Source organism: Salvelinus alpinus, chromosome 9, assembly GCF_045679555.1.
Source record: "Salvelinus alpinus chromosome 9, SLU_Salpinus.1, whole genome shotgun sequence".
In the NCBI taxonomy this organism is placed as follows: domain Eukaryota; kingdom Metazoa; phylum Chordata; class Actinopteri; order Salmoniformes; family Salmonidae; genus Salvelinus; species Salvelinus alpinus.
Genome location: NC_092094.1, coordinates 45,958,885 through 45,983,554, shown reverse-complemented (window position 1 = coordinate 45,983,554; position 24,670 = coordinate 45,958,885). Strand labels below are relative to the sequence as shown.

Here is a 24,670-nt window from a genome sequence, read left to right as displayed (position 1 = left end):
AGGGCACACAGTGTGTTGTAAAATCTGTGAATGTATTGTAATGTTTTTAAAAATGTTATAAACTGCCTTAAACTTCTTATGACTTGGGGACAGTATTTCGACGTCTGGATGAGAAGCGTGCCCAAAGTAAACTACCTGTTACTCAGGCCCAGAAGCTAGGATATGCATATAATTGGTAGATTTGGATAGAAAACACTCTAAAGTTTCCAAAACTGTTACAATAATGTCTGTGAGTATAACAGAACTGATATGGTAGGCAAAAACCTGAGGAAAATCCGGTGTGGGTATTTTCAATTGAATGCCTATAGAGTATCTAATGGGTTAGGACCCAGATTGCAGTTCCTATGGCTTCCACTGGATGTCAACAGTCTCTAGACATTGTTTCAGGCTTGTTTTCTGAAAAATGAAGAAGAATGAGACCTTTCTGTCAGTGGACTGTAGAATCATGCACTGCTGGTTTGCGCGCGTGACCTAGTGTGCGCACTTCGTTGTTTTTCCTTTCTATTGAATAAGCTATTGTCCGGTTGAAATATTATTTAGACAATTGGCAACCTGAGGATTAATTATAAACATTGTTTGACATGTTTCGACGAACTTTACCGGTACCTTTAGGATGTATTCGTCTGCATGTTTTGACCGCCTTTGAGCCAGTGGATTACTGAACAAAATGCGCCAATAAAACAGAGTTTTGGGGATATTAAGAGGGACTTTATCGAACAAAATGAAAATGTATTGTGTAGCTGGAACTCTTGTGACTGCAACCAGATGAAGAACTTCAAAGGTAACTGATTAATTATATCGCTATTTCTGACTTTTGTAATTCCTTGCTTGGTTGTAAAATGTTTGTATGCTTTTGTAAGCGGGGCGCTGTCCTCAGATAATCACATGGTATGCTTTCGCCGTAAAGCCTTTTGAAATCTGACAAAGCGGCTGGATTAACAAGAAGTTCATCTTTAAACCGATGTATAACACTTGTATTTTTTATGAATGTTTATTATGACTATTTCTGTATTTTGAATTTGGCGCTCTGCAATTTCACCGGATGTTGTCGAGGTGGGTCGCTAGCGGAACGCCTGCGCCAGAAAGGTTAATTTTGCTGGACCCCAGGAAGAGTAGCTGCTGCCTTGCCAGCAGCTAATGGGGATCCATAATAAATACAAATGATGATCAATGGAAACAGGATGCACCTGAGCTCAATCTCGAGTCTGAATAATTATGTAAATAAGGTATTTATAAATATATTTTTTAATACATTTTCAGAAAATTCTAAAAACCTGTTTTTGTCTTGTCATTATGGGGTTATTGTGTGTAGATTGATGAGGGAAATGTTGTGTTGAATACATTTTAGAATAAGGCTTTGATGTAACAAAATGTGGGAAAAGGGAAGGGGTCTGAATACTTTCCGAATGCACTGTATCTGCCGTTCTACATTAACTGTTTATAAAAAAAAATTAACATACTTGTACTACATTATACACAATTGTGTATGAGTCATACAGTACTTTATGGAAGTGAAAAAGAACTGAAGGTATATAGTTGGCTTTACTGAGAACTGAATATGATTACCTACTGTACTCTAGATGTAATTTCTGGCAACAAAGAAAAGTCCATGAAGGAGAGAGAGAAAGTGTTACTTTGAGAGTACTGTACCTTTGTAAGCTTTAAATCTGCAGCAGAGCAGATAACTACCAATAAATATTTTTTTCACACGCTGTTGATATGCTCAGCAAAGGAGAATTCATCAGGGAAAGCATTTCATACTACAGTGCAAAGTGAGTTTAGGAGGAAGCCAGTTTTTTACTACTCTATACTAAGATATTCAAAGACAATCCTATAAGATGATGCCTGGGACTCAGTGAAAGGGTAATGATTGTTTGACAAAATTACCCAAGCTCTTATTGGATCCACTGTAAATCAGATGTTGGTCGTTTGTAAAAGGACATATAGACTGAGTGTAAAAAACATTAGGAGCACCTTCCTAATATTGAGTTACACTCCCTTGGCCCTCAGAACAGACTCAATTCGTCAGGGCATGGTGTCAAAAGCGTTCCACAGGGATGCTGGCCCATGTTGACTCCAATGCTTCCCCACAGTTGTGTCAAGTTAGCTGGATGTCCTTTGGGTGGTGGACCATTCATTGTACACACGTGAAACTGTTGAGCATGACAACCCCGGCAGCGTTGCAGTTCTTGACACACATCGATGCGCCTGGCACCTACTACTATACCCCGTTCAAAGGCACTTAAATCTTTTGTCTTGCCGATTCACCCTTTGAATGGCACACATACACAATCCATGTCTCAATGGTCTCAAGCCTTAAAAATCCTTCTTTAACCTGTCTCCTTCCCTTCATCTACACTGATTGAATTGGATTGAACAAGTAACATCAATAAGCGATCTTAGCTTTCAGCTGGATTCACCTGATCAGTCTGTCATGGAAAGAGCATTCATGTTTTGTACACTAAGTGTATAGTCACTCTAATCCTATGCCAGTGTAGGATGAAGTAAGGATACTTCTTAACTCGCCTTGTATTGTGGTGGCTGTGTGAGGGGCAGTAAAGGAAAAGAAAGGGATGAGATAGAGACAGAAGAGAGAGGGGAGAAGGGACTGAACGGATCGCTTATCAGCAATGCCTGAGCTGGCTGGCAAGTGCCTCGTTTTTCATTCTGTCATCCCCTCTCCCTCTCAGCCCTTTTCCCTCCATGACTGTGGTGTTTCCCCCTTGCTTCACAGTGCTCCACCGTCGGCCTGAGCTGTGTTTTTTCTCCGGACCAGTGGGGCGGGTGGCCAGGCGTCCAGTCAGCTATGCAGGGAGACTGTGTTCACCCATCTGTGAAATCACCACCAGCGGCGGACAACCAGGGGGAATGTCAGGTCATGTGGATACAGTATGGGTCAATAGATAGTTTCACTACAGAAACCCTGCTGCCCCACTACCCGCAGCCCTCAGGGAAGCACTGCATCATCATATGATCTGCTAGCTGAGCCTGATATGCTGGGTAAGAGGAGAGGCAGCTCCTATATACTGCACTGATTGGGGAACAAAACAATAAGAAATGGGGGTGTTTTAGGTTCAGGGTGTAAGAATTGGAGGCCAATAGCTTTTCTACACACACACCTCATTCATGGAAATACCCATAGAAACATGGTCCCTTATTTCAATACTTCTAGGGATGCCATTATATGAGCCGTGTCATATTCTCTATCTGTGAAATAAGAGTGTGTCACCTTCTGTAATCCACAGGACAAACCCTGTCAATGAGTCTTGCTACTGTAGCTGTGAATAAGCAAGGACACCTAAAAGGCCATTTAAACGGTGAAATGGGGTAATGAGAAAATAATAGGCCCAAGGTCCCCCAACTTGGACAGGTTAAATTGTGTACCCTTGGTACAAGGTGGTTGCTTTTTTAATTGATTTTATTTGTAAGTTAAGAAAAAATACATACAGTGGGCTCTGAAATGTTTGACCCACTTCATAATGATGAGTAAAAATTACTGTTTGAAATAAATATTTCAAATACTGAGCTGTATTGTCTGCCAAAAAAGGGGGGGATTTTAATATGTTATACTAATACAATTGCTCAGAGAAATTGGGAAATTATATTATTTTAAGCTAAAACAATTGCTCAAAGAAAGAGGTTTTTGTTGAACAAGTAATACATTTTTTCTCAAAATGGTAGGGGTCAAAATTATTTTTGAGTTGGAGAACACATTCCCATTTCGACGCCAAACCTACATTTACGTCATTTAGCAGACGCTCTTATCCAGAGCGACTTACAAATTGGAAAGTTCATACATATTCATCCTTGTCCCCCCGTGGGGAATGAACCCACAACCCTGGCGTTGCAAGCGCCATGCTCTACCAACTGAGCCACACGGGACCTGCCACTGGTGTGCGTGGCCAAAGAGCTCTATTTTCTTGTAATCTGACCAAAGCACCGGTTCCAATCCAAGTACCAATGTCATTTACCAAACTCCAGGTGTTTACATTTGTTGGAGGACATAAAAATAGAGCTCTTTGGCCACGCACACCATTGGTGGGTTTGGCGTCAAAATGAGAATGCATGAGCAGAAATACCCCCACACCTACTGTCAAATCTGGTGGTGGATCTTTGATGTTATGGGGATATTTTGCATCCCCTGGTCATTAGGTCCTTGTTGACGTCATGGGCATCATGGCTGAAACTTGGCCGCAAGTGGACCTTCCAGCAAGACAATAACCCAAAGCACATATCAAAATCCACAAAGAAATGGTTAATTGGCCACAAAATCAACATTTTGCAATGGCCATCTCAGTCTCGAGACTTGAAACCCATTGAAAACCTGTGGTTTGAATTGAAGAGGGCAGTCCATAAGCACAGACTAACATGCTGACCACACCGTTTGCATCGCGTGCATGTTATTCAATCATTGCACCCACACTGCTCGCACGCGCCAACGAGTGTCTGTGCTGCCAGACGCTAAAATAGAAGATGCTTCTATTTGTGGTGCAGAACGCGCTGCAAGTCCTGCCTCTCCCATCTCCTCATTGGTTTATAGAAGCAGATACACGTGCCATCTCCTCATTGGTTATACCCACGTTGGTTCACTTCCCGCTGTTCACTGCAATACAGTATTTTCATATTACATATTTGACACACTTTGACATGCATGACTACATTGTGTATGTTTATTTATACAGTAGTTATTATTCAATATGTCCTTATCTGGGATTTGAACTCGAAACCTGGTTCACGGCATTCCGATATTCCTGCTAAACCACCATATCTGTTACAGTAGGTTAACGGATAAGCTGCCCGCTCGACCCCATCCGCTCCTTTCTGGAAATCTCCTCCCATTCCTCACTTCCCACATCAACTCATTCCTGAGTAGGGCTGTGGTGGTCATGAAATTTTGTCAGCCGGTTATTGTCATGCAAGAAACTGCCGGTCTCACGGTAATTTAGGTTTAATTAACATAAACACGCTTGTTCATTTAACAGACAAGATATGCTTATTGTCACGTTCTGACCATAGTTCTTGTGTGTTTTACTTGTTTTAGTGTTGGTCAGGACGTGAGCTGGGTGGGCATTCTATGTTGTGTGTCTAGTTTGTCTGTTTCTATGTTTGGCCTATATGGTTCTCAATCAGAGGCAGGTGTTTTGTGTTGTCTCTGATTGGGAATCATATTTAGGTGTCTTGTTTTGTGTTGGGGTTTGTGGGTGGTTGTCTTCTGTCTTTGTGTTCTGCACCAGATAGGACTGTCTCGGTTTTCACGTTTGTTATTTTGTATTTTGTATAGTGTTCACGTTATCGTCTCTTTGTTTATTAAACATGTTGAACACTAGCCGTGCTGCATTTTGGTCCTCTCCTTCACCAACGGAAGAAAACCGTTACAGAACCACCCACCAATCTCGGACCAAGCAGCGTGGTAACGGGAAGCAGCGGCAGCAGCAGCAGCAGCGGTACCAGGAGGAATGGACTTCGGAAGACGTGTTGGACGGAAAGGGTTGCTACACATGGGAGGATATCCTGGCTGGTAGGGATCGCCTTCCATGGGAACAGGTGGAGGCAGCTAGGAGAGCGGAAGCAGCTGCAAAGGGGAACCGGTGTTATGAGGGAACACGGCTGGCCAGGAAGCCCGAGAGGAGACCCCAAAAATTTCTTGGGGGGGTCCTAAAGGGGAGTGTGGTGAAGTCAGGTAGGAGACCTGCGCCCACTTCCTGTGCTTACCGTGGAGAGCGAGAGTACGGGCAGACACCGTGTTATGCGGAAGAGCGCACGGGGGGAGTGGCGGCAGGTAAAGGAGACACAGGATGAGCAGTAGAGGGTGTGGCAGGAGCAGATGTAACAAGTTGTTAATGATACAAACCTTAGAATGTCTTAGAAATCTAAACATATATGGGCTGCATGGTTGAACTATAGGCTATTGACGATTTGAGAAGGTAGCAAAAAGAGCTTGCACTCTGTTCCTTGCCTCAGGCTTCACAGCTGTTCTCTCATAAAGTGATCATATTTTCACCCATCAGACTATTCTCAATTTAATCTCATCTTTAAATCGAAATTAGTTTCGATTTCAAATGGACCATTATAACCAGTTTTAGTGAATGTAGCACCGTGTACAGTATTGTTTAAAAATGGATAGTTTGGAAAATAATCTTGATGTTTAATGCTGGTAACCCATTGTATAAAAGTAATAACACACTCAAGGCCATGTGTTATGACATTTTTATCATGGCTGTGGTGGGCTTCGCCTCGTGGCTATGACCACATTACAGCCATGATTAAAAAAATGTCATAACACATGGCCTCTCATGTATTATTGCTTAATTATCAAATGGATAGGAACAGGGGCAGGGGGGGAAATACGTCATCCGTATGCACTCGAATAGCAATGGAGCTTTGCGCTTTCCAACCGGTCCGTTTTGTAGGCTACTTGGGTTTAATAGCGGAGTATGTGCTTAATATGAGCAGCTGAGAAATAAATACAACAACACTTACTTCACTCCATGCATCAACCACTGTTTGAGGAGCATGCTCTCACTGTCTGACAGGTGATGTTCCTGTTTGAGGAGCATGCTCTCACTGTCTGACAGGTGATGTTCCTGTTTGAGGAGCATGCTCTCACTGTCTGACAGGTGATGTTCCTGTTTGAGGAGCATGCTCTCACTGTCTGACAGGTGATGTTCCTGTTTGAGGAGCATGTTCTCACTGTCTGACAGGTGATGTTCCTGTTTGAGGAGCATGTTCTCACTGTCTGACAGGTGATGTTCCTGTTTGAGGAGCATGTTCTCACTGTCTGACAGGTGATGTTCCTGTTTGAGGAGCATTTTCTCGCTGTCTGACAGGTGATGTTCCTGTTTGAGGAGCATGCTCTCGCTGGCAAGACAGGTGATATTCCGCCCAAACTCTGTATGCAATGGGCTCTCCAACCTTGTTCCTGCAGCTACCCAGTGCTTCATTTGGGAAACCAAGTGAAATCTGTTCCTTAAAATCGATAGTAACATGTTTTTGCAACAAAACATATTTAATTCACTAAACTGTTGAGAGTCTGTCTGCGCGCTCAGGAAAGGAATAGGTCTAAAGGAGAGAGAAGAGGCGACGGAAACGCATGGTGGTGAAATATTCTGGATAACTACAGGTAATGTGTCACCCAATTAATTCAAAATCAAATACAAATTCACTAATTGCCTAATAGCCTAATTGTAAGCCCCCTGACAATCAACGAACCAACAGCATAGCCTGTGGCCATAAATTCTCTCCTAGGAAGTTTAGAGTGTAGGATACGATAACCAGTCCATCCAGTATGCATAATAATACAGTCTACACTCGAAGGTCATTACTAGAATTTGTTTAGTTTTGGAGAAGAGGCTTGACCATTTATGTACCAAAGCCATCTTAAATAATTTTTTTAAATGTTTTTTTGCTATGAATAATATTTGGTAGGCTATGTATTGTATAACGGCACAATCATCATTTTAATTCAGCAGAGGGAGCACGCCCCTATCCACATAGCGGGACTGCAGTGGAGAAGTTGGAAAGCTTCAAGTTCCTCGGCTTGCATTTTTGAAATCAGACACTGTGGCTGGATTAACGAGAATTGTATCTTTAAAATGGTGCCTAATACTTGTATGTTTGAGAAATTTGATTTATGAGATTTCTGTTGATTTGTATTTGGCGCCCTGCAATTTCATTGGCTGTTTGCGAGTCCTAGACAGGTTTTAAACTGGAAAGCATTTGTAGGACTATAATTTCATTCTCATATCGTTGCCTATAATATGTGTCTCCACACACCTAGGCCTACCTACACTATTGATGGATTCAAGAAAAGGTTGTTTTCATTGTTCTCAAATTCTCAGTGTCAAAGTACCCTGCCATTTCAATCATTTGTGTGGTATTAAAAAATATTCTGCCAAAGTCTCCAGTCATGTAAAATGACGTAGAATTGCATGAAATGCGTTTATAAAATACCACATTTTTCCTGGACCCAAAGCTACTAAAAATGTTCCCCATGTGTGCAACTTCTGTAAGTGCCTCTACTCTGCTGCTCTATGCCATTACTCAAATGCGACGATATGCAAGCAATGCTTTATTATAAAGGTTACTTTTTTTCTCATGCGTTCCGGTACCTCAGAACCCCCCTCTTGTTCCGGGCACCTCCCGATTTACAAATTAAGCACTGCTCTCCCCTGTGTCACGGAGGCTCTCCTCACTACCAAAGCTGACTCTCTCTGTAACGGCAGCCTTCCTCCTCTTCACGAGAAGAGAAGGTGTAGCAAGGATCGGACCAACACGCAGCGTAGCCAGTGCTCAACATGTTTAATTACGACGAATAAACGTCAACACTTACAAAACAAAATAACAAATGTGGCAAACCGATACAGCCCTATCTGGTGCAGAGAAAACACAAAGACAGGAAACAAACACCCACAAACCAAACGTGAAACCCCGGCTGCCTAAGTATGATTCTCAACCAGGGACAACGATTGACAGCTGCCTCTGATTGAGAATCATACCAGGCCGAATACAAAATCCCAACATAGAAAAACACACATAGACAACCCACCCCAACTCACGCCCTGACCATACTAAATAAATACAAAACAAGGGAAATAAGGTCAGGAACGTGACACTCTCTCCTGTTCTCATCCTCTGCTTTCGACATCATGAACCATCAACTCTTCCTCTCCACCCATTCAGGGCTCAGGCTCTGCACACTCTTGGATTGCATCCTACCTGGCAGGCTACTCCAACCAGGTGACATGGAGAAGATCTGTGTCTGCACCACATACTCTCACTACTGGTGTCTCCCAGGGCTAGGTTCTAGGTACTCTCCTCTTCTCTCTATACAACAAGTCACTCGGCTCCGTCATATCCTCACATGATCGCCCCTATCATTGCTATGTGGATGACACTCAACTACTTTTCTCCCTTCTGACACCCAGGTGGCTACACGCATCTATGCGTGCCTGTCAGATATCTCAGCTTGGATGTCGACCCACCACCTCAAGCTCAACATCGACAAAACAGAGCTGCTCTTCCTCCCAGGGAAGGCCTGCCAGCTCCAAGACCTCTCGATCATGGTTGACAACTCCATGGTGTCCCTGTACCAGAGTGCACAGAACCTTGGCGTGATCCTGGATTCTCTGCAAACATCAAAGCAGTGACTTATACCATCAAACCCCTGCAACTTATCCAGAACACTGCAGCCCACCTAGTGTTCAACCTTCCCAAGTTCTCTCATGTCACCACGCTCCTCCTCACACTCCACTAGCTTCCAGTCAAAGCTCGCATCCACTACAAGACCATGGTACTTGCCTACGGAGCAGCAAGAGGCACTGCCCCTCCCTACCTTCAGGCTATGCTCAAACCCTAGACCCCCACCCGAGTACTCTGTTCTGTCACCTCTGGTCTCTTGGCCCTCCCCCATATGGGAGGGAAGCTCCCACTCAGCCCAGTCAAAGCTCTTCTCTGTCCTGGCAACCAAATGGCGGAACCATCTTCCCCCTGAAGCTAGGACAGCAGAGTCCCTGTCCATCTTCCCAAAAACATCTAAAACCCTACCTCTTCATAGAGTATCTAAAATAATCCCACAGCACCCCACCTCGCACCACCTCTTCACCCATCCCCCACCCCCGTAAAAAAGCCTTTTGTGAACAAACACTTGCTCTTGACTCCCCCTACTAGGACTGACTTTAATTATAGCTACTTTATTGAGGAAAAATGTACTTACTATGACTGAGGTACAGTGAATTCGGAAAGTATTCAGACTCCTTTACTTTTTCCAGATTTTGTTATGTTACAGCCTTATTCTAAAATGTATTAAATAGTTTTTTTCCCCTCATCAATTTACACACAATACCCCATTATGACAATGCAAAAACTTGGTTTTAGAAAATGTTGCACATTTATTAAAAATAATAAACGGAAATATCACATTTACATAAGTTTTCAGACCCTTTACTCAGTCCTTTGTTGAAGCATCTTTGGCAGCGATTAAAGCCTTGAGTCTTCTTGGGTATGGCGCTACAAGCTTGGTACACCTGTATTTGGGGAGTTTCTCCCATTCTTCTCTGCAAATCCTCTCAAGCTCTGTCAGGTTGGATGGGGAGCGTTGTTGCACAGCTATTTTCAGGTCTCTCCAGAGATGTTCGTTCGGGTTCAAGTCCAGGCTCTGGCTGGACCACTCAAGGACATTCAGAGACTTGTGGCTTCTCGTTGAAGGTGAACCTTCACCCCGGTCAGAGGTCCTGAGGGCTCTGGAGCAGGTTTTCATCAAGGATTTCTCTGTACTTTTCTCCATCATCTATCCGTTGATCCTGACCAGTCTCCCAGTCCCTGCCACTGATAAACATCCCCACAGCATGATGCTGCCACCACCATGCTTCATGGTAGGGATGGTGCCAGGTTTTCTCCATACGTGACACATGGCATTCAGGCCAAAAAGTTCCATCTTGGTTTCATCAGACCAGAGAATCTTGTTTTTCATGGTCTGCCTTTTGGCAAACTCAAAGCGGATTGTCATGTGACTTTTACTGAGGAGTGGCTTCCATCTGGCAACTCTACCATAAAGGCCTAATTGATGGAGTGCTGCAGAGATGGTTGTCCTTCTGGAAGGTTCTCCCATCTCCGCAGAGGAGGTCTAGACCTCTGTCAGAGTGACCATCTGGTTATTTGTCACCTCCCTGACCAAGGCCCTTCTCCCCCGATTGCTCAGTTTGGCTGAGCGGCCAGCTCTATGAAGAGTTTTGGTATTTCCAAACTTCTTCCATTTAAGAATGATGGAGGCCACTGTGTGCTTGTGGACCTTCAATGCTGCAGAAATGTTTTGGTACCCTTCCCTAGATCTGTGCCTCGACACAATCCTGTCTCTGAGCTCTATGGACAATTCCTTCGACTTCATAGCTTGGTTTTTGATCTGACATGCACTGTCAACTGTGGTACCTTAAATAGACAGGTGTGTGCCTTTCCAAATCATATCCAATCAATTGAATTTACCCCAGGTGGACCCCAATGAAGTTGTAGAAACATCTCAAGGAAGGTCAATGGAAACAGGATGCACCTGAGCTCAATGTTGGTCTGAATACTTATTTAAATAAGGTATTCAGTTTTTATTTTTAATACATTTGCAAAAAATTCAAAAAAACGAGTTTTGCTTTGTCATTATGGGGTATTGTGTCTAGATTGCTGAGGAAAATGTTTTATTTAATCAATTTTAGAATAAGGCTGTAATGTAACAAAATGTGGAAAAAGTCAAGGGGTCTGAATACTTTCTGAAGACATTGTATGTGGTTGTTCTATCTAGCTTTCTTAAGATCGGTATGTCTGGATAAGAGTGTCTGTAAATGTACATTTCACCTGTATTCCTACAAATTAGACCTCACAGTAGATCTCAGCTTTGTTAAAAATATACTTAAGAAAAACTATTATTTTTATCATAGTGATTAAGGGGTAGAAGGCCAGCATCCCAGAGTCACCTCTTCCCTGTTGACGTTGAGACTGGTGTTTTGCGGGTACTATTTAATGAAGCTGCCAGTTGAGGACTTGTGAGGTCGTCTGTTTTTCAAACTAGACACTCTAATGTACTTGTCCTCTTGCTCAGTTGTGCACCGGGGCCTCCCACTCCTCTTTCTATTCTGGTTAGAGCCAGTTTGCGCTGTTCTGTGAAGGGAGTAGTACACAGCGTTATACGAGATCTTCAGTTTCTTGACAATTTTTCGCATGGAATAGCCTTCATTTCTCTGGACGTTTTGAGCCTGTAATCGAACCCACAAATGCTGATGCTCCAGATACTCAATTAGTCTAAAGAAGGCCAGTTTTATTGCTTCTTTAATCGGGACAACAGTTTTCAGCTGTGCTAACATAATTGCAAAATGGTTTTCTAATGATCAATTAGCCTTTTAAAATTATAAACTTGGATTAGCTAACACAACATTCCATTGGAACACAGGAGTGATGGTTGCTGATAATGGGCCACTGTACGCCTATGTAGATATTCCATTCAAAATCAGGCATTTCCAGCTACAATAGTCATTTACAACATTAACAATGTCTACACTGTATTTCTGACCAATTTGATGTTATTTTAATGGACAAAAAACGATATTTTCTTTCAAAAACAAGGACATTTCTAAGTGACCGCAAACTTTTGAACGGTAGTGTATATCTGGACATGATATCATATTTCATAAACCACTCTCTATGCTGTCCCTGCAAACAAAGCATCAGCAGCTCTTTGATATAGATAGATGCTTTCTCAGTGTCCCCATTTCACTGCTCGAAAGCCCCCTCCCCCAGAAGTTTCTGCACACTCTTCTCTTATCTCTCCTCGTCCGTTATCAGCACCAGACACAGAGGGCCCACTCCTTGCAGCCAATCAAAGCCTGGCTAATTAGGCTATTCAAGTGGAGCCTCAATGCAAAGAATGGGCTCAATTTGAGACTCCCTTCAGAACACCACAGCATTTCCCTCCCTGTGGCCCTTCACCATAGTCTCACTGTTATCACTTGTGGAAGAATATAGACAGACAGAGTTACTGAAGCAAAGCAAGTGTCTTTTGTGCTGTGTAGCCATTTGGGCTGTACCAGGCAAGGGGATTTAAGAGAAGTTAACACTAGGGCAGTACAGTATATTCTCTGGTATCATATCCAACAGGCATGACTTTCACAAGCAGCCATACTCCTCATCTTAGACGAATCAGGAGTCAGAGATACACCTGTCCATGAGACACATGCAATCAAAGAGGAGGAGAGGGAAGACTAGAGAATTGCACTCACATTGAGAAGGAAGAGAACATCTAATTTTGATTTCAACTTGGTTGAATTGTCAACTAATGTGAATTCAACTTGAAATCAACAAACAACGACACTATGTCATTGGATTTAGGTTCAAATTGATGACTTTTTGCAAATCCAATCAGTTTTCCATGTTGATTCAACGTCATCGCATTGATTTTTTGGGGTTGATATGACAGGGAAACAACATTGATTCAACCAGTTTTGCCCAGTGGGTATTTACATATAACATCTGAGTACGAGTTCTTAACAAGAAAACTTGATCATAACAGAGCTTGTTTATTACTTGTCCGTACAAGTAAAGAACAAGAATCTCTTACAATATAGATATGTAGGTGAGAGCAGGTACAGTATAGCTGCCTACCTGTTGTAGAGGTAATCTGGGTAGCTGTCATACTCCAGGCCATAGTCAGATCTGAGAAGAGAGAGGGAAATGATGAGAGAAGGAAAGAGGAATAGGATACAGTAGCTGTCAATTGGAGGGAGAGAGGGATATGATGGGTGTTAGAAGGGGAAGGATAGAACACGGGTCAATGAAGACGGATAGGTGGCTTGTCCATGGAGAAGACAGATTGATACAGACACTTAAGGCTGATGTGATATGTTTTAACATGGTCATAATCTTGTCTTGACCTGTGGAATCCCTGTTACTCTGGGGACAAAGCCTCTCTTTCTTCTTCACACTCATCAGGAAAGTGAAGTGTGCTCCCTCCCCTCTTGGACCTTTCCTGTCCGTTATCACAGTTTTGGTTGAATGGTTTTCAAAATCACGGGGGCTGTAGCTGACTGGTCAAATAACAGGCTCTGTGTTCAACCAGGGAAGTCAAGCAGAAAGGGAGGGGAAACGGTCATGCTTTGCAGTTTTGCTGTCAGGAGCCATTCTTCTATATCAGGCGAGAGACCACATTTCAGACATGAAATAAAAGACTATGGTTACAATCCCAGCACAATTTTATTACACTGGGAGAAGTGGACTATTGATACACTTAATGGTTTCAGGACTCCCCTGTATCACAGATATGGAAGAGAATGTAAACCCGCAACTTTCAACTCCAGCCTTGACTCAGCCTTTGACTCTCTCTGTGAAGTGCACAATACACATCGCCCTCATGAAAGTACTACTGAACAGTAGAGGCTCCTCAGAGGAGGAAGGGGAGGACCGTCCTACTCAGTGAATTTCGTTTTTTTATTTTTATAGTGAAACGAAAAAAGTTGTCCTCTTTAGATAAAACTATACTAAATATACTGAACAAAAATATAAACGGAACACGCAACAATTTCAAAGATTTTACTGAGTTACAGTTCATATAAGGAAATCAGTCAATTCAAATTAATTCATTAGGCCCTAATCTATGGATTTCACATGACTGGGACTACAGATATGCATCTGTTGATCTTAGTATGCAGGCCTAGAACTGGGACATTTTCAGTTTCCAGGAATGATGTACAGATCCTTGCGACATGGCATTATCATGCTGAAACATGAGGTGATGGCGGCGGATGAATGGCACGACAATGGGCCTCAGGATCTCCTCCCGGTATCTCTGTGCATTCAAATTGCCATCGATAAAATGCAATTGTGTTCATTGACCATAGCTTAAGCCTGCCCATACCCACTAAGAACTAGTGGGCAAACGCTATACCGGTAAAACGTTATCTAATTAATACAACATGCCCAAAAAACTATAGGCTATTACACCCATTTTGAACGTTACTGCATGTCAGCCGCATGAAAAATTTGCAAGTTGACTGGGAATAGGGTAGCATACGCTCCAAATTGCGTTGTGGTTTGAGGAGAACACTTACATTTTGTCAAGGTGGAGATGAGTGGAGATGAGTGGCTAAGACACTCACAGACAAGGCAGAGATGAGTGGCTGAGACCGAGGCACGCATGAACAACAGTGGATGCATTAATTCAGGCTACAAGTGTAGGCCTAATGACAATGGCAGAATGTCATTACAATAGGTGTGGTGTAACTGATGTCTCTTTCCATTCATCAAATAGCGGGTGCCCAATGCACTGTTGGGGTTTGGATGCTGAAGTTATTTTGTGAGTGAATGAATGTGCCGGGTTACCTACAAGAGCGCCTTTGTTAAGTGATTGTTTGACAATCAGATGAAAACATCATGACTGGTTGTGTTTCTGCCACATTAAAACGTGCAGGCGGTGTGTCCATAAGGCTAGGGGAAGCTAAGCTATCCCTAAGGTAAATTGATTTAAATTGCCAAAATGATTTAGCATAATTAGCTTACTCCTGTATATAAGAAATCAGTAAAATCATTCAAAATAGGCTACTACACCAGAAAGCATGATTTGGCCACAGAGGATCATTGGCTTCTTTACAAAAAAAAGTGTATATTCCCGTCACCAACTAACTGATTAAAACACGCTGTTTTGCAATGAAGGTCTATGGTGTAGCCGGAGGATAACTATTTTCCGTCGTTCTCTGCGTATATTGACTTCAACACAAAACCTAGGAGGCTCATGGTTCTCACCCCCTTCCAAAGACTTCCAAAGTCATTATGACCTTATGTCCTCCAACCTATCAGAGCTCTTGCAACATGAACTGACATATTGTCCACCCAATCAAAGGATCAGAGTGTCACACCCTAATCTGTTTCACCTGTCCTTGTGCTTGTCTCCACCCTCCTCCAGGTGTCGCCCATGTTCCCCATTATCCCATGGGTACTTATACCTGTGTTCTCTGTTTGTCTGTTGCCAGTTCGTCTTGTTTGTTCAAGTCAACCATTGTTTTGTGTCCCAGCTCCTGCTTTTTTCCAGTCTCGCTTCTCTCGACCTCCTGGTTTTGACCCTTGCCTGTCATGACTCCGAGCCCGCCTGCCTGACCACTCTGCCTGTCAACCTGTACCTTTGCCCCCATCTGGATTACCGACCTCTGCCTTACCCTAATCCTGACCCTGAGCCGGCCTGCCGCCGGTACCGTTGCCCCACCTCTAGTTTACTGACCCCTGCCTGCCTTGACCTGTCTATTGCCTGCCCCTGTTGGAATATTAAACTATTGTTTATTCGACGTGGTCTGCATCTGGGTCTTACCTACATATCTGATACAAAGAACCAGTCTAGAACTGAAAGCATAAGCTACAGCTAGCTAGCACTGCAGTGCATAAAATGTGGTGAGTTAGTTGCCTCAAAGAGAGAGAAAGGAAATAGTTGAACAGTTTTGAACAAATTAATTTGTTCACAAATTAAGGAGAAGCAGCAGAAAGAGAGAGATTGTATTTGTATATTGTATTTTGTGCAACTTTCACTTAGCTAGCTAATGCATCTAGCTTATTTATCCTACTCAAACACCTAGCTCCAGCAGAGAGGAATGCTATGTATGTTAGCTACCTGGCTAAGGCTATTCAACACTGGAACTCTTCCAAGTCAAGGTAAGCTTTCGGTTTTATTAATTTATTGCCACCGGGGCTGCCAGTGGAACTGTTAAACTGCTTGCTGTACACTGCGCTGCGTGATTGTAGCCGGTTTACTAATGCTTTCGTTCTAGGAGTTATGTTTACCATGACGTTAGCTAATATGGTGACATTGACAACGATGTAGGCTGTGTGTAGCGGTTAGCGGTTGTGGTCACAGACAGCTGTTGTGTTGGCACTGAAGACCCCAAGCGAAGGGAAAAGGTAAGAAGGCAGTGATTGTGTAGATGCAAGAAGGAATTATACAACAAGCAAAGTGATAATGCTTTTTGTATGTGGATGCTATGAAAGTAAGTAAACTGTGTGTGCGGATGATCAGGGGTGTATTCATTCCGCCAATTCTGTTGAAAAATGTTTCTTAAACGGAAGCAAAGGGAACAAAACGGGGATAAATCTACCTGAATTTGTCCGATAGAAACCCTCGTTTGCAACGGTTTGGACTAATGATTACACCCTAGATCAGCTAGATGCAGGCAAGAGTGTGCATGTGTCACTGTCTGTCACCTTGATTACTCCAATTACGACCTGTTATAAACTTTTATTCGTAGGCTGGGTTGTAGCAACCTCATGATGGGTATAGGAAAAATGTGTGTGTCATGTAGTAGCCTAAACCTATCAATATTACATTGAGCTGTGTGAATGGGATGTGAATGACAGTCATCCAATATGCTTCAATAGAAATAAGGCCATGCTCATAATTTTTTGTTGTTGGTCTTCCCTAATCTTAAACAGCACCGACTGCCACTGCTACTGAATTACTACTCATCGCTACTACACAAGATTTACACCAAACCTACTGGCTTTACTACTTTGTTGCTATTGAGGATAAATTGGGACGTTTCTCTACATGTGAACACTACATATTCCCTACTCACATCACTACATAATTCTTCCTTAATGACTACTGTGTAACTACTGAGCTTTTGGATATTTACTACTTAAAACCTACACATTCCTATATGTTCTCTATTGAATTACTACACAATGCCTACACATTACTGTTGTATGTCTACTCAACCCCTATTGAGTTACTACTGCTATCTGTGTGTATAGTGTTGTGTCACTACTGATCACTATTGAATTGCTTCTAATCCTTTTAACCAATACATAAACCCTTTCCAATTACTATTGAAAACGGACACATTTACCACTGTTTGTCTATTCAGAATTCACTACTGACCGCTTTTTTCACTACATTGTCACTACAAGACTAGTGCACATATTATTTTCTCAAGTTTCCAAATGTATTTACATTATCAAACAATAAATGATATGCTTGTACAAACTTAATTACAATTTTTGTATTTTATTAAATGTATTCATTATTTAATTCTATCTTTATACTTTTTTTGTTAATCCCTTTGAGACCTTGTCTTCATTCAACTTGGACTTAACTATCTTCAGATCATCTTTTTTTGTTGCAGCCACATTACTCCACCACGTAACCTTTTAGAAAATAAAGACAAGCACAACCGACCACCAATAAAGACAAGCACAACCAACCACCAATAAAGACAAGCACAACCGACCTCCAATAAAGACAGGCACAACCGACCACCAATAAAGACAAGCACAACCGACCACCAATAAAGACAAGCACAACCAACCACCAATAAAGACAAGCACAACCGACCACCAATAAAGACAAGCACAACCAACCACCAATAAAGACAAGCACAACCGACCTCCAATAAAGACAAGCACAACCGACCACCAATAAAGACAAGCACAACCGACCACCAGTAAAGACAAGCACAACCGACCACCAATAAAGACAAGAACAACCGATAAGCCATTGTTAATCATCTGCTAACAGAGGTCACATAAGACAACACAGAAAAACATTTGATAAACAATTTTTATCTTACCAACAATGGCCTTATTATGTCGAGGGCCACCATGGCAACAGGTCAAAAGAGGTAAGTAGAATGGGTAAGTATACTAACATGAACATACTGTACATTTGTAAACAAACACATACAGTTGAAGTCAGAAGTTTACATACACTTAGGTTGGAGTCATTAAAACTCGTTTTTCAACCACTCTACAAATTCTTGTTAACAAACTATAGTTTGGCATCTACTTTGACATGACACAAGTCATTTTTCCAACAATTGTTTACAGACAGATTATTTCACTTATAATTCACTCTATCACAATTCCAGTGGTTCAGAAGTTTACATACACTAAATTGACTGTGACTTTAAACAGCTTGGAAAATTACAGTAAATTATGTAAAGGCTTTAGCAGCTTCTGATTTATTTCTGATGTATTTCAAGGCCTACCTTCAAACTCAGTGCCTTTTTGCTTGACATCATGGGAAAATCAAAAGAAATCAGCCAAGACCTCAGAAAAGGAATTGTAGACCTCCACAAGTCTGGTTCATCCTTGGGAGCAATTTCCAAATGCCTGAAGGTACCACGTTCATCTGTACAAACAATAGTACACAAGTATAAACACCATGGACCACGCAGCCGTCATACCGCTCAGAAAGGAGATGCGTTTTGTCTCCAAGACACAAAACGTACTTTGTTGCGAAAAGTGCAAATCAATCCCAGAACAACAGCAAAGGACCTTGTGAAGATGCTGGAGGAAACAGGTACGAAAGTATCTATATCCACAGTAAAATGAGTCCTATATCGACATAACCTGAAAGGCCGCTCAGCAAGGAAGAAGCCACTGCTCCAAACCCGCCATAAAAAAAGCCAGACTACGGTTTGCAACTGCACATGGGGACAAAGATTGTACTTTTTGGAGAAATGTCCTCAGGTCTGATGAAACAAAAATAGAACTGTTTGGCCATAATGACCATCGTTATGTTTGGAGGAAAAAGGGGGAGGCTTGCAACCCAAAGAACACCATCCCAACCGTGAAGCACGGGGGTGACAGCATCATGTTGTGGGGATGCTTTGCTGCAGGAGGGACTGGTGCACTTCACAAAATAGATGGCATCATGAGGGCGGGAAATTATGTGGCTATATTGAAGTAACATCTCAAGACATCAGTCAGGAAGTTAAAGCTTGGTTGCAAATGTGTCTTCCAAATGGACAATGACCCCAAGCATACTTCCAAAGTTGCGTCAAAATGGCTTAAGTACAACAAAGTCAAGGTATTGGAAATGCCATCACAAAGCCCTGACCTCAATCCTATAGAAAGTTTACACCAGCTCTGTCAATTTATTGTGGGAAGCTTGTGGAAGGCTACCCAAAACGTTTGACCCACGTTAAACAATTTAAAGGCAATGCTACCAAATACTAATTGAGTATATGTAAACTTCTGACCCACTGGGAATGCGATGAAAGAAACAAAAGTTGAAATAAATAATTCTCTCTACTATTATTCTGACATTTCACATTCTTAAAGTAAAGTGGTGTTCCTAACTGACCTAAGACAGGGAATTTTTAATTGGATTAAATGTCAGAAATTGTGAAAACCAAATACATTTAAACGCAGGTTAACGTGTATGTAAACTTCCGACTTCAACGGTGCTTATTATCTAGCAAGACGAAAACACAGGCTACATAACTACATTTCAATTGGGCTAGCAAACAACTAGGGTAAACATAATACATCTCCATGACAACGGCTAAAGGATAAGACAATTTTGGCTAGCAATATTTTTGATGTGGTCTAAAGTTATAGAAATAGTACAATTTTATAAATGCAGACAGATAAATAATGCTGGGATATTTTTGTGTCGATAAAATGAATTATATGAGAAATGGCTGTGGAAATACCTTTATGCTCACATATTTATATAATAACCATCATAACGAAGTAAACTTGGAGTCACGCAATGATTTGATGTTTGGTCCTCCCACTACGATTCGGGAAACGATGCAGTTTATTAGGCTACAGATTAAACAATTTATGAAGAAACTTCACAGGGTGGTGAAAGTTATGATGAACTTCACAGGGTGGTGAAAGTACACAGTGATCTTAATGCTCTTTTCCAATAAATATCGAGGGTCTGATTCTGGTGACATGATGATCGATGCTTGATTTGCTTTTATCCATAATAATCTCATTTTGAAGACTAGATTACCCGCACAGCCTACCCGCACTGTATCTGCGAGCTGGCTAGAGCACATGGGCCAAGACCAGAGTACGCACAATGGGTATTTAACGCAACAGTTTTTGTGACAAAATTATTGGTGGAGTTGTAAATGCAGTGGAAACACATTTAACTTTAGATTTGTATATGAACATTTAAGCGAAAAAGTTAATTTTGCGTGCACTATGTGATTACACACTGATTTTTATCCACAACAAGTCTGTTTGGTGGAAACACCACTGGTGGGAAAATGCCGATTTTAGAATATTTGCATGAAAATCTGTTGCCAATTGGATGGAAACCTAGCTAGAGACTATGATTTTTGTCTTAGTTTAACTAATGAGATATTATACTAAAAACACATTAACCCCCACCGCCATAAAAAAAGCATTGCGTTCCACCTCAACCCAGAGCGAGAGATAGAGAGAGAGTGAGTGAGATGACCAGAGAGAGAGAGCTTATCGGTATTAGCATCAAAGCTCAAAACAGCATCCCTCCACCACCACTACACACAGGGTCTTGTAAGCTAAAATGATATATAGCTCCAGTCCTTTTGAAAGCTAAAGTGAAAGCTCTAGTCCTGCTGTCTGCTCATTAAAAGCCCTGCATGACTCTGCTCCATTCATCTTCATCAGCTTTAATGGGTATTAATCAGCATTTAACTGTGTTATTGATTTTGGGTACTGCCAAACTCCTCACCATTTACTATTGAGTGGTGCAGTGAACCATTCATATTGAGTTGTGTATAACCAAGCATTTAACTATTACTATTGATCTGTCTGAGGACAACAACAAAGCTACAGATGTAGGATCTTAATTTGAGCCAGTTCACTACAATTACTACAATTATCCTGCATCAATAGGACATGTGAGTTATTATGTGGATTATAATTCATTGACATTTTGTTGTAGAGGATGATACATTTTCCGTTAGGGTAAATCAAGTCTGAAATGTCTAAGTGGAAATAACAAACTTCAGAATCCTTTTTAAAACTCAAACACACTACCAGTTTACATTTCCCGCTTTGCAGGATAATTGTCAGCAACAAAAGAGTGATCAAATTAAGATTCTACATCTGTACCTCCTGACTGCATCTTTGTTATTAGATATTATGGCAAAGTTAATTAAACTTTATACGCACTTGCCCTGTATTGTCTCTATGTTCCCCATGCATTTACTGTTTATTGGGCTGTTTAGTCCCACTGATCTACAGTGAAGAGTAACACTCCCACCATCTAATATGGGTTCATTAGGGCAGCGATTTGTTGTTCCCATGTGTAAAATATTGTATTGCACAGCACTGCATATAATAAATGATAGGCTACCAGGGATAAAGGCCTTTACAATGAAACATTATTAGTATTAATAAAGGAATTTATTCTGGGAGGCAAATCGATCTGTTTCTTTTTCTCTGTTTTCTCTGGTTTGACCAGCTGCAGTGGAGATTAACAATCCTGTTTGTCTTTAGTGCTTCATCCAGACAAATACCACCTGCAGGTAAGCTGTTTGAAGCTCAGTACATAGAGCAGAGGTAAACCAAGGTAGAAAACGCAATGATAAAGCTGAGGTAAACTGAGGTAAAACTGTATGGTACGGAGGTAAGCTAAGGCCGAGCAAGGTATGCAGAAGTGAAGTAAGGTGGTCGACATACTGTAGGTAAGCCATGGTCAGGGTTGGATAGGTTACTTTCTAAATGTAATCTGTTACAGTTACTAGTTACCTGTCCAAATTGTAATCAATAACGTAACATTTGGTGTCATTATTTTAGTCTTTGACTTGTGGTCAGACTCTCTCAGGTGGAACAAACTTAAACCCAGGCTTTTTTCAATGCTGAATTGAATGTCATTGAGAAAACAGAAAGGTGTCATAATGTATTTTTTCCGCAAACATCCTTTATGAATTTAAAAGTAATCCTAGAAGTAAGTAATCATCTAGTTTTCAAAAGTATCTGTAATTTAACGTAACTGATTACAGTTGTAATTTAAAAAAAAAATCAGATTACATGTAATCAGTTATTCCCCAACCCTGGCCATGGTAAGGAGTACTCAGAGGTAAATAAGCTACTAGCTAGTGTACACAACACAGAAAGATAGAATGAGATGAGAAGGGCCCTGTGTTTTGCGCAATCATGTGACATAGCAAGATTTGATCCTGTATTTTAAGCCTGATCCAGAAATGAGAATTGCACCAAAAATTAAAGCTATTGTCTGAGGATGGTGCTGGACCATCTGCCATAAAAAGAGGCGACAGTTGATGAAAAATCCTTAAATAAAGGTTAAAATCCAGCCATGTCATATTGCTTTCCCTCCCTTCCTTCTTCCCTCCCCAGATAGATGTATTCTGATTTAATGTTGAGCCCTCAGAAGTGTGCTGCTGTGTAATAAATCAGCTTGGCTGCAGCGTGACCAGGGTTAATGGGCCGAGGAGCTGATTTCCTGCCACTTCAGCTCCTCTCAAATCGAAGGGCGGCCCCGATTGAAGCTGAATTACGACAGACATACAGCGACGAGCGGCCATGCAGGCAGACTGGCAGAGGCTCAAATACAGGAGGATGCCACTGTGTCTTATACAACAAACCTTACGCAAAGGCTGAATCTGGCAACCCCAACGAACAAGTTGTGAGGTAAATTGTTGGTACTGAGATTATATGGCAGTATTAGTGATTTCATCAACAATGCAGCATTAACTGGTCCAGAATGTTCTTTCAGTAGTCCCTCTTTTGACAGAGCAAGGGGATCTTTAAATGCAAAACACCTGTATGTGTCATAACCTTTTGTTTGCTGCCTTGTTATTTGTTCCCATCTTTCGTTTGTTCTTTTCTGGTAAAGCAAAGCTTCCATACTGAATGTATTGTCTCTATGAGAGATGGGGAGGTTTAATGGTTTGAGTTTTACATTGCATAATTATTAACCTGTTATTTTTCTGTTCAAAGGAAGTGCTGATTCATCTTTTCCTGTTAAACGCACATCTTAGCAGAAGATGAAGGACAAAGACATAATTACAGTTCCATCTCTCTCTTCCTTCCTTCCTTCCTTCCTTCCTTCCTTCCTTCCTTCCTTCCTTCCTTCCTTCCTTCCTTCCTTCCTTCCTTCCTTCCTTCCTTCCTTCCTTCCTTCCTTCCTTCCTTCCTTCCTTCCTTCCTTCCTTCCTTCCTTCCTTCCTTCCTTCCTTCCTTCCTTCCTTCCTTCCTTCCTTCCTTCCTTCCTTCCTCCCTTCCTCCCTCCCTCCCTCCCTCCCTCTCTTGCTTTGTCTCTGTGTTACAGGCCAATTGCAACACAGGAACGAAAGAGAAAAATACAGAAGATATAAAACACAAACATAGGTGTGCAGAACACAATGTAGCCTACTGTGAACATAGCCAAACAGATCAAGGCACAGTTTCAAACTGAAACCCCCAAACATATGCTTTGATCATATGGAACTTTTCCACCGTTGAGCCAATTAAAATCTCTCTTTAAACAAGTTTGGTTGTAGATGCCCTGAGGCCTTCAGCCTGCTGTGAATTCCATGACGCTGTCGGAGACTTTCAACACAGCCAAAACCTGAAGTAAAACCTGTGCCTATGTTGAAAAACAACCCAAATGACCCACTCAAGGGTATCATCAGTCGATCACACAGAGGAAGAAGGGAGAGGTGGTTCCACTCCAGTGTACCTTTCTGTGACGTCGCAGTTGGCACTATTAGCTCTAATGCATGAGGCTCATGTGCTGCGCAAGGGCAGAGTTAGTAAATAAACAGGATAAAGCCCCGTAGAGATAATTCTCTTTTATCACTATAGATGAACCACTCAATATGGATGGACCTTTGAGTATTAGTCAGATAACAGGACTCAGTACTTAGAAACACTAACCACCCTCCACTGCTCAATTGGAGAATGTGTAAAATATGGGGTGAGTTTATGGGTATACCAGGCACAGTGTGATCAAAACAACAGTGTAGGGACTTTTACTCTAAAACAGCCTGTAAAGCCTCTGAGCTCCATATTATCTCTCCATCTCTGCTGGGCTGATCTTTAAAACGCTGGCTCTATTTGCTTTTATAGAACTGGGGAGCTGGGCTGTAACTCAGATCAAATGGATGTTGCACTCTTTTAAAGTGAAAGGGCAGCTCTCTAGAGCTTTGAAAGGCCAGCGGCAAGCACAGTCCTCACTGGCTGCGTAGCGAGCAATCTCATTTCTTTTTTTTCCCATTACTGTAATTGTGCAATATGCAATGTGGAATGATGGTCTACTGTGACAGCCTAGGTGTTTGTCTTTTCTGTATCAATGCACCCAAATTCTGCACCCAATGTTCTTTCAAAGAGAAAAGGAACCAGACATACAGTATTTTTCTCCCAATAATTGGAATCTTGACAAATTCAATACAAAGGATATTAATGTTTTGATGACAGTCAACAAGACAAATTG

General features: G+C 41.7%; 1 protein-coding gene across 2 annotated transcripts in view; it reads right to left on the bottom strand.

Moving 5' to 3' along the window:
* Positions 1–24,670, bottom strand: part of LOC139530204 (RNA-binding Raly-like protein) — a 53,660-nt gene that overhangs the window by 15,041 nt on the left and 13,949 nt on the right. For both annotated transcript variants that reach the window (XM_071326401.1, XM_071326400.1), the window contains exon 3: positions 13,138–13,188. In XM_071326401.1, the coding sequence (XP_071182502.1) occupies positions 13,138–13,188 (51 nt within the window). The remainder of the gene's footprint in view (positions 1–13,137; positions 13,189–24,670) is intronic.